This window comes from Lampetra planeri, chromosome 32, assembly GCF_965212315.1.
Source record: "Lampetra planeri chromosome 32, kcLamPlan1.2.h2, whole genome shotgun sequence".
NCBI lineage: Eukaryota > Metazoa > Chordata > Hyperoartia > Petromyzontiformes > Petromyzontidae > Lampetra > Lampetra planeri.
The window spans coordinates 9,370,705-9,385,538 of record NC_136138.1 but is presented as its reverse complement, the minus strand read 5'-3'; the positions used below and the strand labels follow the sequence as shown (position 1 = coordinate 9,385,538).

At 46.0% G+C, this 14,834-nt stretch overlaps 1 protein-coding gene across 1 annotated transcript; it reads left to right on the top strand.

Annotated features, from left to right (window-relative positions):
* The first annotated feature begins 1,242 nt into the window (after nt 1-1,242).
* TBC1D25 (TBC1 domain family member 25) lies at nt 1,243-14,619 on the top strand. The gene is made up of 6 exons (XM_078609693.1): nt 1,243-1,461; nt 3,554-3,663; nt 3,777-3,931; nt 5,655-5,782; nt 8,209-8,400; nt 8,673-14,619. Exons 1-6 carry the CDS (start codon nt 1,408-1,410, stop codon nt 10,170-10,172), a joined length of 2,139 nt encoding a protein of 712 aa, XP_078465819.1. The 5' UTR covers nt 1,243-1,407; the 3' UTR covers nt 10,173-14,619.
* Nucleotides 14,620-14,834: the final 215 nt, after the last annotated feature.

Genomic DNA, 14,834 nt, shown 5'->3' with positions numbered 1-14,834 from the left:
TTATGAGTGTACATCGTGCAAGGGATTTATATGTCCTGTATTGTACTTGCTTTTTAAAATAAAATGTAATGTTAAAATAAATATCCACTTTTGTTTGCTATTTATCAAGTGGCCAATGACGACGATGCATTTAGGCTTGCCACGACTGCAACGTTTTCAGCACATTCATGTTTAAACATATGAAATGTGTTTAAACGTATAAATGTTACAATTTACGAAAAACACCTTGACACCTTAGTTTTACATAAATTAGATGACGCCATTGCCTGTTTATGTTTAAACACTGTAACTCGCTGTCCAACGCTATATTCGTAGTATATTGTACATGTGTACAGACCATTTGTCAATCCACTGCTGGATGAGGGCATCACCGTGCCACTCAAATCACGGGGATTATTTGGCCAATCTTTACCCCACTGCAGGTCGCTGTGTCTTGGTGTAGGTAGGGAGCATAGACGTGGAAGAATACTACCTTATAGTACAGTATAACCTCAGACAAATTCCAATTTTTTTCTGAAATATCAACTCGCACATGTTCAAACGTTTTATTTTCTCCCCGAGATTTCCATTACAACATATATGCGTCTTCATCTTTCGTCCAGATGAAAGGACACGATTTTTTATGGGGTGAAAGCCTCTCTTAATGGACTCCCCATTTGGCCAAAATAGTGGTCTTGTTATTGGTTCTGCACTGTATTCTCCTCTACATTCCATGTCGGTTGAGTCGAGTCTTCTGCTTATAGACAACGCACATGTCGGAATAAATTAAACCGGCCGAAAATGGTGGAGATTTGTCCATTTCGACCACAATTCGGATTGAAAATACCGTATCAATCAATCGTCCAAATGACCTCATGATTTGACATCATATTGGCGAGAAATAGAATTTCTGCAAACACGTGAATTCGAAGCTGATGAAAAAAATTAAAATGAAAAATCCGGTGGCCTCCTTTTCTCTCTTGACACGAGAGAAAAAAATAACCATGTAAAAAAAATCTATCCTTTATTTCTAAACATAACATCACATCTCTGCATAGGGGGGAGACGGGGCCCACAATTGAAAACAAAAATTCCACCACCAAAGCGCCCCAAAAAAAAATCAAATGACATCATCCCTACCATAGCCCCCGCCCCCCACGTGACGTCACTCCCCGCCCCCACCCTCCCCCCCCAGCAGGGGCTCTCAACCAATGAGCGGCGAGGCTCGGCGCATCCGCGCGAGGGAATCTAAAGGGCGGCGCAGGGCGGAAGCGCGCTAGGGATTTCGCGGTGGTGGTGATGGGGGGGTAGAGCTGGGCACCGGGCCCGCATCTAAAGCCACCACCAACAACAACCACCACCACCATCATCTTTACATCATTAAAACTGTAGACACAAACAGACCTTCTCGTCGTCCCCCACCCTGCGATGGCGGGAATCAACCTCAACGACGAGTACGACGTGGTGAGGGTCAAAGTGAAGGTGGGTTGACTGTGAGACCGGCGCCGGTGAAGGCGCCTCACGAATTCGCCCCGCGGGGTTCGGGGAGGCGAGGCCGGGGAGGGAAGGAGGCCCTCTGCCCCTCTACCCCTCGGTGTTCGAGGGGAGGCCGGGGGAGGGAAGGAGGCTCCCTGCCTCGGTGCCTGTGATTGTAACCCCCCTCTCTCCCTACTGGAGCCGGCCTACTGCCTCAAAGCGGCAAGGGCCCAGGCAGGCCCCGAACTTCTACGTTGGGCAGAGAGTGAATTTGTGGGCCAAATGTTGTTGTCCGGCGTTATATTTTATGAGTTAACAAAGAGAGCGATGGCAAAGTGGTTGGTTGTGGCGAGTAAGATTTGCCCCTGTTATTAATGTCGTCGTTGCCCTGTTCGTGAAAGACGTAACTTTTTGTTTTTCAGCAAGGGAGGCAGATTTATTTTTTATTTCTTAAAGGGACCACTCCTGTTAGGGGTGACGTCAGCCCCGGCGGAAGAGGCCGCGGGTAGCCAGACGATGGCATCGTCCCTTTCATTTGTTATGCGATTCCCGCTGAGTACATTTACACAATGTCCTCTATGCACCCGCTCATGAATGGTTTTTGGGTACCACTTTGTTGGGCAGTTGTTTCGTGAATTGCTTATGCAAAGATATGCCTCGCCCCCCTCCCCCCACTGACATGGTAATGTGGAATTTCACGACAATGGCCTAACGAGTTGGACACAGATGAGCATCAGACCAAGATTTTCAGTGGGAAACCACTTGGGTTGTTTTAAATGAGATTAATCTTATTTTTCAAAGCGGAAGATCGCGAGTTGGAGACATCACGTTGACTGCATGTGGGCTATAGTAATAGGTTTTTACCCTTTCAACTGGTACAAAAACTGACACCTTTATACAAGGCATCATGTTTGCAATAACCACAACACAAGCAGTCAAAATGCAAACAAAAAGAAACAACTCTGATAATGATATGCACTGTCCTTAAAGTTGATTGGTCCACACCCGAGACAGCTTTTCTTAGAGCCTAGTCTCCATTGGTGTTAGACCAGATGACGCCAAAAGGCGTACAACTCAAAAACAGCGCACTTTCAGAGTATTGAGGGGCTTTTGAGGTAAGGCACATTGAGACAAGACGTTAATCTCAAAGGGATGATGTCTTGATGAATGATGGGACCAATTGAATGGCAGCCGACAGAGACGATGCACCAGGGAGTGAGATGGATTGCGGCATCACAGGACGGGGAGCCATTATCTAGCATTAGATAATCATTCGCTGATTATGATGAGTACTTATTTCATGAATATATACCTTTTTATTAGTTCGGTTGTAGCCATGGTTTTTGAAGCTTGCAATGATGATGAGGAAGAGAGGGGGGGGGAGCAGCAGTTCACAGAGATGTACCCATAATGTGTGAGATACCCATATGCAGAACTGGCAGGAACTTGTAGTGTAGGTTTATGACCTGTAATTGCAACCTTTCATAGTTGTCTCAAATGTAGATGTTACTGTAAGTGTTCTTCCATTGGACACAGTATATGTGTGCTTTTGTTCGAATAACCCATAATGCTCCCGATTTCTTCAGATCTCGGAAGCTCATCAGAGTTGAGCCAGGATTGTGCTCGATGGGTGACCACCACGTGTGGAACAGGTGTTATAGGCTGCTGCAGGAGGCTACGTTGTGTGCAGTGGAAGACAACAGCAAAATCCATTGTTGTACATTACTATGCTCCCACGTCAATGCTCATGTGTCCACAAACGTGCACTAACCAGTGTGGTGAAGTATGGTCAAATAACCCCCAAGACTCGCACGGAATGGGGAGACCCCTCATGCAGTAGTGGTTTGACAAAACCGCTGCACATATAAATTGTGTATACCTGAACGCAATGTCAGTGAGCCAAATGTACCATTCCAAGTTTACTCAATTGTATACCAAGTTGTAGCCAACAAATTTGTAATGCAAAACGCATGAAAATCTACCACCGGATTGTAGGGGTAACCCTACATTTGTGATTTTAGGAATCCCGGACTGGTGGATTTGGCGAAATTTCAACACACACGTTGCTGACTTTGTAATCCCCAATCCTCTCGCCTAGAAATTTGACGGACTGATGCAACCCGAGTTCAGGACCTTCTCTGTGGACCCTCAGATCACATCCTTGGACGTCCTGCATCACATTTTAGTCCGAGCCTTCGAACTAAGCGGGTAAGAGTCGCTCTTACTGTTACATTTTGGTATTTTTTTTGTCGGGCTGTAACCCCAAAAATGGTTCAAAGTTGAGCACATTGTTGCTCCTTTCTCTTTGTGGCTGCATACAGAAAGAAGAACTTTGTGCTGAGTTACCTGTGCCAGGAGCCGAGCGGTGAGGAGATGTATTTGTCTCTGCTCTCCGACTGGGATTTAAAGTCTGCATTTGGCAGCGCGTCCAAGCCCTTCCTGCAGCTTCGCATCGACGTGAAGCCTTTTGAAGAGAGTATGTGCCCGCCAAGCCCACGTCGCATGTGGTTGATGTGATTATTTAATTCACCTGATCATCTATGGAACAATTCCAGCAACAACAAAAAAAAGTTGGCATTAGTGCAGCAAAATGTGCCAGCTGTGTAATTCTCGTTGGCAAGGGTTTAGTTTTTGTTAATGGAAGTGTGGTTCTGCCCAAGCCTTCGGGGTAGTGTGAGAGGACATGCCATGAAAGATAAACTATTGCTTTGTCACTCCGTTTAATAATAAACTACCATCAGATCAAAACCTTGCCAATATTTTCTAGTTTGATAGACTGGCTTTTGTTCTTTGAATTAACGCTAATCCAGTGCTTTGAAAGCAATGGATGTATGATCGTGCTAATTTGTTAAACATCTAAATCTGCTTGGATTCAACGTAGCCAGCAGATAGCAGTGGAAAAAATAGGCTTGTGAACGGATCTCTTGTTTACATAGGCTTCCTTCAGTGACTCCATTTTCTGTGCTCAAAAATTATTGCCTAACATCTTTACGTAAGGCCCATCTGCATTGTGAGGCTTTCCTGGATGAATACGGCACTATCCTTGCATCAATTAAGCCAAATGCAATATCACAACGAAACAACGAAATATACAAGGTCTTGGATTTAAACGAAAAAGTCAATGCTGTTTGGGTAAGTTGATTAATTTGATAATTGAGTCCGTCACAATGACGATCTGCAAATAAAGTATATTCCTGCCTATCTGTCACTGTTCCGGCTGAATACGAGTATTTGCAACACAGGGCATGACTCGCACGTTCTCTACTATAGAGTTTGCGGCATTTCTACTTTACACCGGTAATTAATGTTTACCAGATAACAAAATTAGTGTGCCTTAGTCCAAAGCTTAATTGATTTGATTAATTGACAAATATTGGCCTTTATGAAACCTCTGCATATCTATCATAAGCATGATACCATAAGTCAGTTAACACTGTTAATTTTATCTTTGTTTAAAGTTGTTGTTCACAATAGTTTATCCCAAGTATTACCCCATGTATTCACAAAAGTGGCCAGTTAGTAGTATTAGAATTCAATACAGAGAATGTAAACAAATTGCATGTAGAAAAGATAATGACAGAGCAGACTTAACATTTCAACTCAAACTGCAGCATGCTGAAAAACATACATAAAACACGGACACCATTGGAACCTCATTTGCCAGCAACAAAATATGATAATTAGTTTTTTACCCTTTTATCTGGCAACAAAACTGACACCTTTTTTTACAAGAAGTCATGTTTGCATTGACCACAATACCTGCAGTCGGAATGCAAAAAAAACATAACTTTGATAATGTATGCACTGTCCTTGAAATTGATTGGTCCACACCTGAGACAGCTTTTTTTAGAGCCTAGTCTCACATGGTGTAAATGCTTACCCCGAGCTCTCATACTCTGATGGTTCATTGTCCTTGAGTTGTGCGCCTTTTGGCGTCATCTGGTCTAACACCATGTGAGACTAGGCTCTAAAGAAAGCTGTCTCGGGTGTGAGCCAATCAATTTCAAGGACAGTGCATACATTATCAGAGTTATGTTTTATTTTGCATTCCGACTGCAGGTATTGTGGTCAATGCAAACATGACTCCTTGTAAAAAAGGTGTCAGTTTTGTTGCCAGATAAAAGGGTAAAAAAACAATTATCAAAACACGGACACTTAAGAAAAATGCCAATGACCATTCCATCCTTTTTGGCTTTCAGGTCCCGTGCTAGAAGACTGGGACATCATCAGCCCCAAGGAGCTGCCGGGCAGCGAAGTGACCCTCTGGGAGCGGAAGAGCCTCAACGTCGGGCCCATCCCCCTGCTGACACAGTCCCTCATCTCACAGGTGGTGGCGGTGGTGATGCACCTTCAATCGGCTTGCTCGTGCAATGTAGTCAAGGTGTGCCTTCCAAAGCCAAGCCGCGCATGGCTCTGTCTATAGACGCAGACATTGCACGTGCGTGCAATTTACGGCAATCTCCGCCTCTCTGCGGCATCCCTTGAGAAAGCAACTCGTGGTCAGAGTGATTTGTTAACCGGTTCCACGAGGGAGCCATAGATCACCGCAAGAGTGCTGCTCCATGCCTAGCACAGAGGGGTTCGAGTCGGTTAGGGATAGGTGTTGTGGTGGTGCCGAGCGCCTTTGTCGTTTGGGAGCGAGAGCAGCCAAAGGCCATCTGCACATAACAATGGGTTCCCATATTAAGAATGGTTTGGTTAAACTCGACCCCACTACCTAAGAGTTTCCACTGCGACGGGCAGATTGTGAAGCCTGTGTTGTAGAGTAATGTTTATGTGGTGGAAATATTGCATGCTGCTGAAAAGGGTTTCCTGATTAAGATATCAAAGTGAAAGTTAAATATTGTACCTTTTTTAATAATCGAGCTTAGTAAATCAAACCTTGCTTGGTCAACCCTTTAATAACTGCCACTATAATACATTTTTGGAAACGCGTGAACGTCTTCTCAAAGCATCATAAGGTTTCAGTTCATTTTCTTAATTCATACATTTAAAGGCAGCAAAATACTCCCACTTTATTTAAAAATAAAGTTTTCCTTGTACAATGTTTATGTAGCGATAAAACAGAACTTGCACAGTACATTTATCTTCCCCTTAAATTGTTTTCTATGCAACCACAACTGTATTGCTGTATATGGGTTGACCTAATTGTTAGGTCATTGTGAATTATTAACAACTAGCCTTTTGCCCGTCCAAGGACGGGTGTATTTCAGTAAATCTGAATCTTGCAAGCGAAAAGCAGAACGCGACGTGATATCCGTTGCATCAATGCATGTGGAATTTGTAAGGGCGAGGTGGCACAGACCTATTTCATTCTAAGGTTATAATCCCTTGTTCATCAAGACATCCTTTTTACTTCGATGTCTCAACAGCGTTACAGAGATCGCGTGACGTGAGGGTTGTGAGTTGACGCCGAGGAGGGGGCAGGAGGCGCCTCGGCCCCCCATGTGGAGTGACGTCACCCGCTAATTATTATGAATGGGGGAGGTGGGGGGGTCCATTTGGAGGACGTCATCTGCTCATAATTATTAATGAGGGGGGGGCTGTTCGATGTGGAGTGACGTCACTTGCACGTGATTATTGGTGAGGGGGGGGGGAATACTCCATATTGAGTGACGTCACCCGCTCATGATTATTAATGAGTAGGGGTGGGGGGGTGTCCAGTTGGAGGACGTCACCTGCTCATGAATATTAATAAGAGGAGCTGGTCGATGTGGAGTGACGTCACGAGCGTTAAGGACATTCCTGGGTGATGATAGGTATAATAATAGATTACAGATACAACTAGTCGGTTTGCAGCTAGGTTTATACCACAATATGTTACCATTGATTATTTTGATGACCTTGAAATTGAAGGACTAAAAACAATGTAACTTAGACTTTTATCATTGTTTTTTTCATCACATCTGCCCCTGCCTGGCTAGATTTGGTAGTGGGACATTACTCATTTGGACAGAATTTGCACCAGGCAAAAGAAAATAGGGACTGCATTGTGGGCACTAGAGGGCAATAGAAGGCAGTGCAGCTAAAAGCAATTGTCCTTCTGTGCAATGCTGCCATTTCTTCACCAACCCGCACCGACCAGCCTGTGAAGTGTGATCAAATAATCTCCATGACCCACGCAGCACGGAGAGGGATCCTCATCCAGCAGTGAAATAACAAACAGCTGTATGTGTACAAAACAGCATTTATTTACAACGTGGTATCAATAAACTGTAAAGTACAAAACTAAACTATTTTTATTTTACCAGGGTAAGGCCCACTGAGCTATATAGTTTTTTTTCAGAAGCGGCCTATCCACAAATGATAGCTCAACGAAGTGGCTTATCACGTGGAAATGTATAGCAGCCAAGTACTCTAAACGCGTGATGTTGATTCTAAGTATGGAGGGAAAACCCGGAGAAACAGCCACGCGACCACAGGGAGAACATGCAACACTCCAAATACACAACATGGCGTCAGGGTCGGGATCGAACCCAGGGCCTCCTCTATACCAGGCGAGGTAGTTAACATCTTCTAGCCACCGTGGCACCCAACAACAATATTACCAAATGCACGATTCTAAATGTGTAGGTAAAAATCGGAGGACCCGGAGAAAATTCCACGCGAACACACAGTGAGAGACATGCAAACTCCAAATATACAGGCGTCAGGGCCGAACCCACGTCCTCTTGCATACCAGGCGAGGCAGTTAACATTTCGCCACCGCGACAAGACATTAACTGCGGACCCTGCCGTGTGTGCCCGGTGCAGGTGGGGCGCACGCTCTCCAAGGTGCAGCAGGTGCTGAGCTGGTCGTACACGGAAGACGTGGCGCGACCCCTAAAGCCGCCGCTGGGCGACGCGGAGTTCCACTCGTTCCTGAGCCGCGACGGGCAGCTGGCGCGGCCTGAGGAGCTGCGTCTGCGCGTCTACCATGGCGGCCTGGAGCCATCCCTGCGCAAGGTGCTGTACACACGAACCCCCCCCCGCCCACCCCCCTCCAAACCCCCTTCCAACCAGTTCTCACCTAGTGTTCGATGTTCTTGATTTGTCACGCCGATTCTGTTGTTACAACGAATCGCTGGGGGGGGGGGGGGGTGTTGAATCTTTAACTTCCCTACTCTATTGACCAAAATCGGCAATCCTTGTTAATGCCTTTTCATAGGCAATCGCAGAATTCAAAACAAAACATTTTCGCAGTCAGTCCGTTGACACCGGCACGTCGCAATGCGCAGGTCGTGTGGAGGCACCTCCTCAACGTGTACCCGGAGGGCCTGACGGCGCAGGAGAGGCTGGACTACATGAAGAAGAAGTCCAAGGAGTACGAAGCGCTCAAGAGCCAGTGGAGCATGCAGGCCAACAAGGAGGAGCTGGAGTTCACCGTCGGCATGGTCCTCAAGGACGTGCTCAGGACTGACCGGACGCTGCCGTACTACGCCGGCTCCGACGACAACCTGCACGTGCGCGCGCTGCACGACCTGCTCATTACGTACGCCGTCAACCACCCGCGCGTCTCCTACTGCCAGGGCATGAGCGACATCGCGTCGCCCATCCTCTTCATCATGGACAATGAGGCGCACGCGTACGTGTGCTTCTGCGGCATCATGAAGCGCCTGCGGGGAAACTTCCTGCCCGACGGCGAGGTCATGTCCACCAAGTTCCGGCACCTGGCGCTGCTGCTGCGCTTCTACGACCCCGAGTTCCACAACTACCTGGTGTCGTGTGGCGCGAGCGACCTCCTCTTCTGCTACCGCTGGCTGCTGCTCGACCTGAAACGCGAGTTCGCCTTCGAGGACGCGCTGCGCATGCTGGAGATCATGTGGAGCTCTCTTCCGCCCGATCCTCCTCAGGTGGAGCTCGAGCTGAAGGGCGCCCCCCTCGATGGCACGGAGTGCAGCCAGCAGGCGCCGCACCGCCGCATGGTGCGGCCGCAGATGACCTCCGCCGCTTGCAGGACTGCCGGTGCTGCCCCCGGCACGTTGCCCGCTCAGCCACGCGCCGCCCTTGCCAAGTCCCAGCCGGAGAACTGCCGGACGCCCACGCTGACGCCCACAGGAGCCGGTGCCACCGTCGCCTCCGTCGGCGCGGTGCCGAATGGAAACGTGTTCCAGATGGCGCCTTGCCCGGTGGGAAACCTGAACGTGACCGCCCGTGACGAGCGGTGCCTCGGCCTCGTAGCGGGCAGGCGGCCCTCGCTGAGGAAGTCGTCCGGGAGCGCCGCGTCGGAGATATCGGAGGAAGACGAGGACGAGGAGAAGCCGCTGATGAGCCCCAAGGTGTTGGAGCCCGACCCCGACACGAGCGCGCTGGAGCAGATGAGGCGTTCGGCGAGCAGCCTGTCGCTGTCGTTCAAAGCGTCGCTCCTCTCGGTGGCTGGACACAAGCTCAGCAACGCACCGCCCGCCCTGATCAACGCCAAGGCGATAGAGCCGGGCTCGCCTGTGGTGCAACCCGCGCAGTCGCTGCCTCCGCCGCCGGAGTTTGGCAAGGGCAACCCGTTTGTGCTCTTCATGTGCCTGGCCATCTTGCTCGAGCACAGGGACCACATAATGCGCAACGCACTCGACTACAACGACCTGGCCATGCACTTCGACCGGCTTGTGCGCAAGCACAACGTCGGCAAGATCCTGCACCGCGCCAAGGAGCTGTTCGCCGACTACCTCCGTGGAGAGACGTGGTGCTCGGAGGAGGGTGCGGAGGCACAGGCGGCCGATGTTGAGCATGCGTCTCGGTAGCGTGCCTGGACGGGCCCGTCCGCGGCAGGACGGTTTACAGTCGTGCCTGGCTCTTCTGTGGCCATCTGCGTTGGGAAATGTTGATTCCGATACATTGCCCCGATTACAAACTTGGGAAAAAAAGGATATTTAAATGTATTCAACTCCTGTTCACTTTGAATGATCGATGGTTGAGTATGCGACTCTTAAATTGTTTTGACTTGGTTGACGATGGTACCGGTGAAAGGGATGAGTGTGAAATGAATTCAAATTCATCACCCCTTTTCTGCATGCAGGAACTCACCTCTGCAGAGGACTTGCCCACTTTCTTCACCGTCTCCTGCAGAGATTCTTGTGACCTGTTAATCGGTACCTAGGGCTTTTTGCTTGTATTATTGTTGTGTGAAAATTGGATGGTAAAATGACAACCCCCCCCCTGGGCCCCAAGGTCAGGTTTGAGTGAAGAAGATGTTCTTGTCAGTTTGCATGCTTTCTGTGTATGATTTTGGTAACATTTGGAGAGAAAAAACTAAAATTTTAGGAACGAGATGTATCACTTCCAGGGATTATTTTTCCACGGCCAGAAAAAAAAAATCTCACATTTTCCAGAGACTGTACGTGGAAGGAGGTCCGTTTATTCTTGCTTGTGTGCAGTTTAATGCTGCCGAGCTGCGCACACCACATTTCGCAAGGCGGTCCGATACGGTCTCTGCTGGACGTTTGCTTTTAATGAATCGACTTTATCTCACTCATTAGTTCACCTAAAGACCATTGTTGCACACCGAGGGCACTGCGACAAGCATCGGCTGGCACATTGGTATAACCCAAGTGGGTAATCTCTGTAATATTCAATCCATCCAACACAAACAATAACCATTAATATGATACGTCGACTGGGAATTGTTATTGTATGTTTGGCTGTGATAGTGTGCTGTAATTAACATAAATTACCAAGATAAACACATTTTCCATGGGAAATATTGTAAATAAATGATCTGCCTTTTCAGCAAAGTATTTATTTGCCAAGCAGATATGGTACTTGTGTTTTTGGCAGGGTGGGCTAGAGAGAGAGATATGTAAATCTGTTTTCAAGCCAATTTAATTTTGTTCCAAATATTTTATACCAAAAAAATCCTGAGGCCAGACCGGGACATTTTGTCTTGGATTTCATTCGCAGGAATGTGCAGGCACCTGGAAATCATCTTGCACAAACACACATACACACGCCTTGTTGCCCTTGATGGCTTCATGTCCTCTTCGCTCAACAGCTGTGCACTGCCATAGTCTGAGGGCGGCCAGCCAAGTTCCTGTACAAGTTCACGGCGTGGAAGCGCAGATGGAGGATCGTTTCGGCGTGTCGATGTGTACTCGTAACGCCACGCTGTGTCGTGCTGGGTGTAAAGCGGCGAGCTCGTGGCCTGGTGCGATGATGTTTTATTGACGCTACAGTGCAATTTTAACTTTTTCCCGTTCTGTTTACGGACCATCCTTAATTTGGATGCTGCTTGCGTTTGTCTAAACCGACATGGAGAAGGCAAAGCTGAGGTCTTTCACTGAAAAGGCAACACATTTTGGACATTCTACGGCAGTGTTAATGTCGATGTATTGAGAATTCTTAAGCTGAATTGTTTATTTCTTTGCAAATATTTATTTTGCATTTTTGTTTACATTGAAGGGGTCGTATAAATGTACAACACTACATTTGAACGTTAAAAGCATGCCTTTACATTCGCCTAATTCAACTGTCTTCCATCTTAGGGTCTGATGCCAACTTCTTTTAACCATTTTAGAACCAGTTATGCATTGTGTGTGTGCACGTCAGATGACTGTGCATTGCATTGAGACCTCTGTCCATAAGGAGTCTTGACATCGAGACAAAGACTTTAAGGATGGATCTTTGATTAGCAATTGGATCAAATGCCTTCTCGTTTGATAATTTTATTTGTTTGTTGAAAAATAGCATACACCTTAAGTGAATCTCATGTTTACATTACTTTGTATTGAGCACAAAAAAGTAGCCTACGTTTGCAACGGAACAAAAAAATGAACAGCCTGTGATCCGAGTGGGGGGGTTGGTCTTTACTCCCTGTGATGGCGAATACTATTCTTGTCGAAAGGTTAGAATATATATATACACACACACCGTGTTTTAGCGACACGCTTCATTTTGATGTAGATGTTTTCAAAAGCATTCCCCCCCCCCTCCCCTCCAAAATGATATTTTATGTCAAACGTTCTACAATATTATTTTACCAAAACTATTTCACAAACGCCTGCCACAGTGACCGAGCTTTCGTGCCATATTTGTGACTTTGGAAATAAAATGCTTCAAGAAATAATTGTCAGCGATTGCCATCCCGAGTTGGTAACCGGATAAGCCAATTTTGGGCCCTTTGGCGCAAGGACTGCAAAGGAGACCGACGGTGAGGTCAAGCAATGGTCGTTTCACTTCACAAAGAGACTCGTAATGTTTTGCTTCGGGGTGTAAGCATTGGATCGCCAACAGGAAGCGCAGATTATTCCTTGAATGTAGTGTCGACTGAGGCCAAGTTCATCACAAATGTTCCTTTGCTGCGCTGTCACCAATGTTCAAGATGAAATGATCATAAACGCCCACTGTTGTTCTCTTTGTTTTCTGAAATCCGGCTTGAATTTGTGAAATAATATTTTATTTGTAAAAATAAATAAAAGCCACTTGGCAAAAGGAGAATGTGTTTTGCTGTAGGTTTAAGTTTGCATAACAGCATTAGGCATTAAACGCTTCATTTGCCTGTCCATCCTTGCAGCAATTTTATTGAATTGCCATAATTCGGTGTCACAATTAGATTTAAGAATCTATCCTCGAGGTTTCTGATACCATATGTTCCTGAAGCAGCTCTCATTCGTTCAGTGTCATGCCATTGGGCTGAAGAAAACCGCACATTATACGTAAATTATAATGATGCGTGTCATGCCTTCTGGGGACACCCTAAAAGCGAAGCATGTTGAAGATTGGCATAATTGTTGATGGATGGGAAAGGTTGGTAACATTACTCTGCTCGATGCATAGCAGAAAGTGAATAGTTGTCAAGCGTTTTGTCTCACCTTAAATTGTACGAAAATCAATGTGTTAAAGGTGTGCTCCAATAGAAGGCATTCACGACGTGAAGTTTGGCTTCAGATCGACAAAAGGGGACTCCCACCGATTTATGTTCGAGCGAAGTTTTTACGCGAAGTTGCATCGCAGGAGTTTGACGACCGGATATTTCCTCACTTTTATGTCCAAGAGAATGAGCCTTTTAAGACGTAGGCTTTCGCGACCAATGTCATCCATAATAGGTGTTTTTGGGTTAGATCGCGTAAATATATAAATGTGTCGTTAAAACCCGCCACCACCCGACACAGCCAACTAGTAACGATTGTCATGTAAACAGAACATGCCAATTCGTCACTAGTACAGCAACGCCGGTGTGTTGGAGAGCCAAGCCATATTTACAATGTGAGTCCGACGTTTCGCCATTAATTACAACTAGCTTCATCAGGCGACAGCCAGATTTGTGGAGAAGTCCACCGGTTTCGTTTCTCAGAGGCGTAGATGTGACCACGCTTCTGCGTTCTTGTGCAAAGTGATGAAGCTAGGTGTAATTACTGGCGAAACGTCGTACTCGGATTGTAAATGTTGTGGCTTGGCACTCCAACACACCGGTTAGTGCTGTACTAGTGACGAATTGACACGTTCTGTTTACGTGACAACCCTTACGAGTTGGCTGTGGCGGGTTTTAACGACATATTTACGCGATCGAACCCAAAACAACCTCTTATGGATGAGCCTTGAATATTCAAAGAAAATGGCATTGTCATTTGCCTTCAGTTACGCTAATGTATTCGAGCAATATTGTTCTTATTAAATCCACAAGTTAGTGCTGTTGTACTAGTCGAGCCACGAATAAATATGCGATGTTGATTTATCAATGCCAAACTTGTTTATTGTGCAATTGGTTTCAAGTGTTTTTATCTTTAAGATGCAATTTATTTGAAAAGAGCACTTTTAAAGCATTCTTTTTTTGCCTGCCATGAGCCTTGTTTCATTAGCCATGTGAATTTATTGTTGATAAATATATTCTTTTCACACCTCAATTGTGTGACAGCAACTGCGTATATGCTTTATTGTGTATATTGCCTCTTGTTCATTTTACCACCGTCATTTAATTTGATGGTTTTACCCTGATAGGTGAATTGAAAAGAAAATAACACAACACAGGCCTAATTAAAGTTGAAAGTATAGTGTATTTTATCAGACGTTTAATAATATGCCACGCTTGTGAAAGGTTTTTTTTTTTAAGGCTACCTTATAAAGGGCATTGATCGAGATTTTACGCCAATGTGACAATTCTTCTTGTGGCACAACAGTATTGTTTAAAAGCGTTGGGACCATGCATGAAACCAAACATCTGTGTATATAATGAAAAATTAAATGTTTTAAAAAGCATATTTGTTGCCATGGTTTATTTACTCCAACTCCAAAAGGCTGTTCTCGCTGCACATAAGCCAAAGGCACCTAACTGCATCCATTCAAGAATTAAAATAGATTCTTATCGGTGCGACACGTGCATCGAATCGGACTTGTGAGAAGGCATGTACGACTTATGCAAATGATATGCTCATGTCACAATTTAGGCTAATACACCAAGAAAAACTGAAGGA

What these genes read in the sequence shown, in the direction of transcription:
- TBC1D25 (XM_078609693.1), top strand. Translation starts at nt 1,408, where the DNA reads ATGGCGGGAATCAACCTCAACGACGAGTACGACGTGGTGAGGGTCAAA. An exon ending in TGGTGAGGGTCAAAGTGAAG is followed by an intron (nt 1,462 to 3,553) that starts GTGGGTTGACTG and finishes CCTCTCGCCTAG; the next exon opens with AAATTTGACGGACTGATGCA. An exon ending in CGTGAAGCCTTTTGAAGAGA is followed by an intron (nt 3,932 to 5,654) that starts GTATGTGCCCGC and finishes TTTGGCTTTCAG; the next exon opens with GTCCCGTGCTAGAAGACTGG.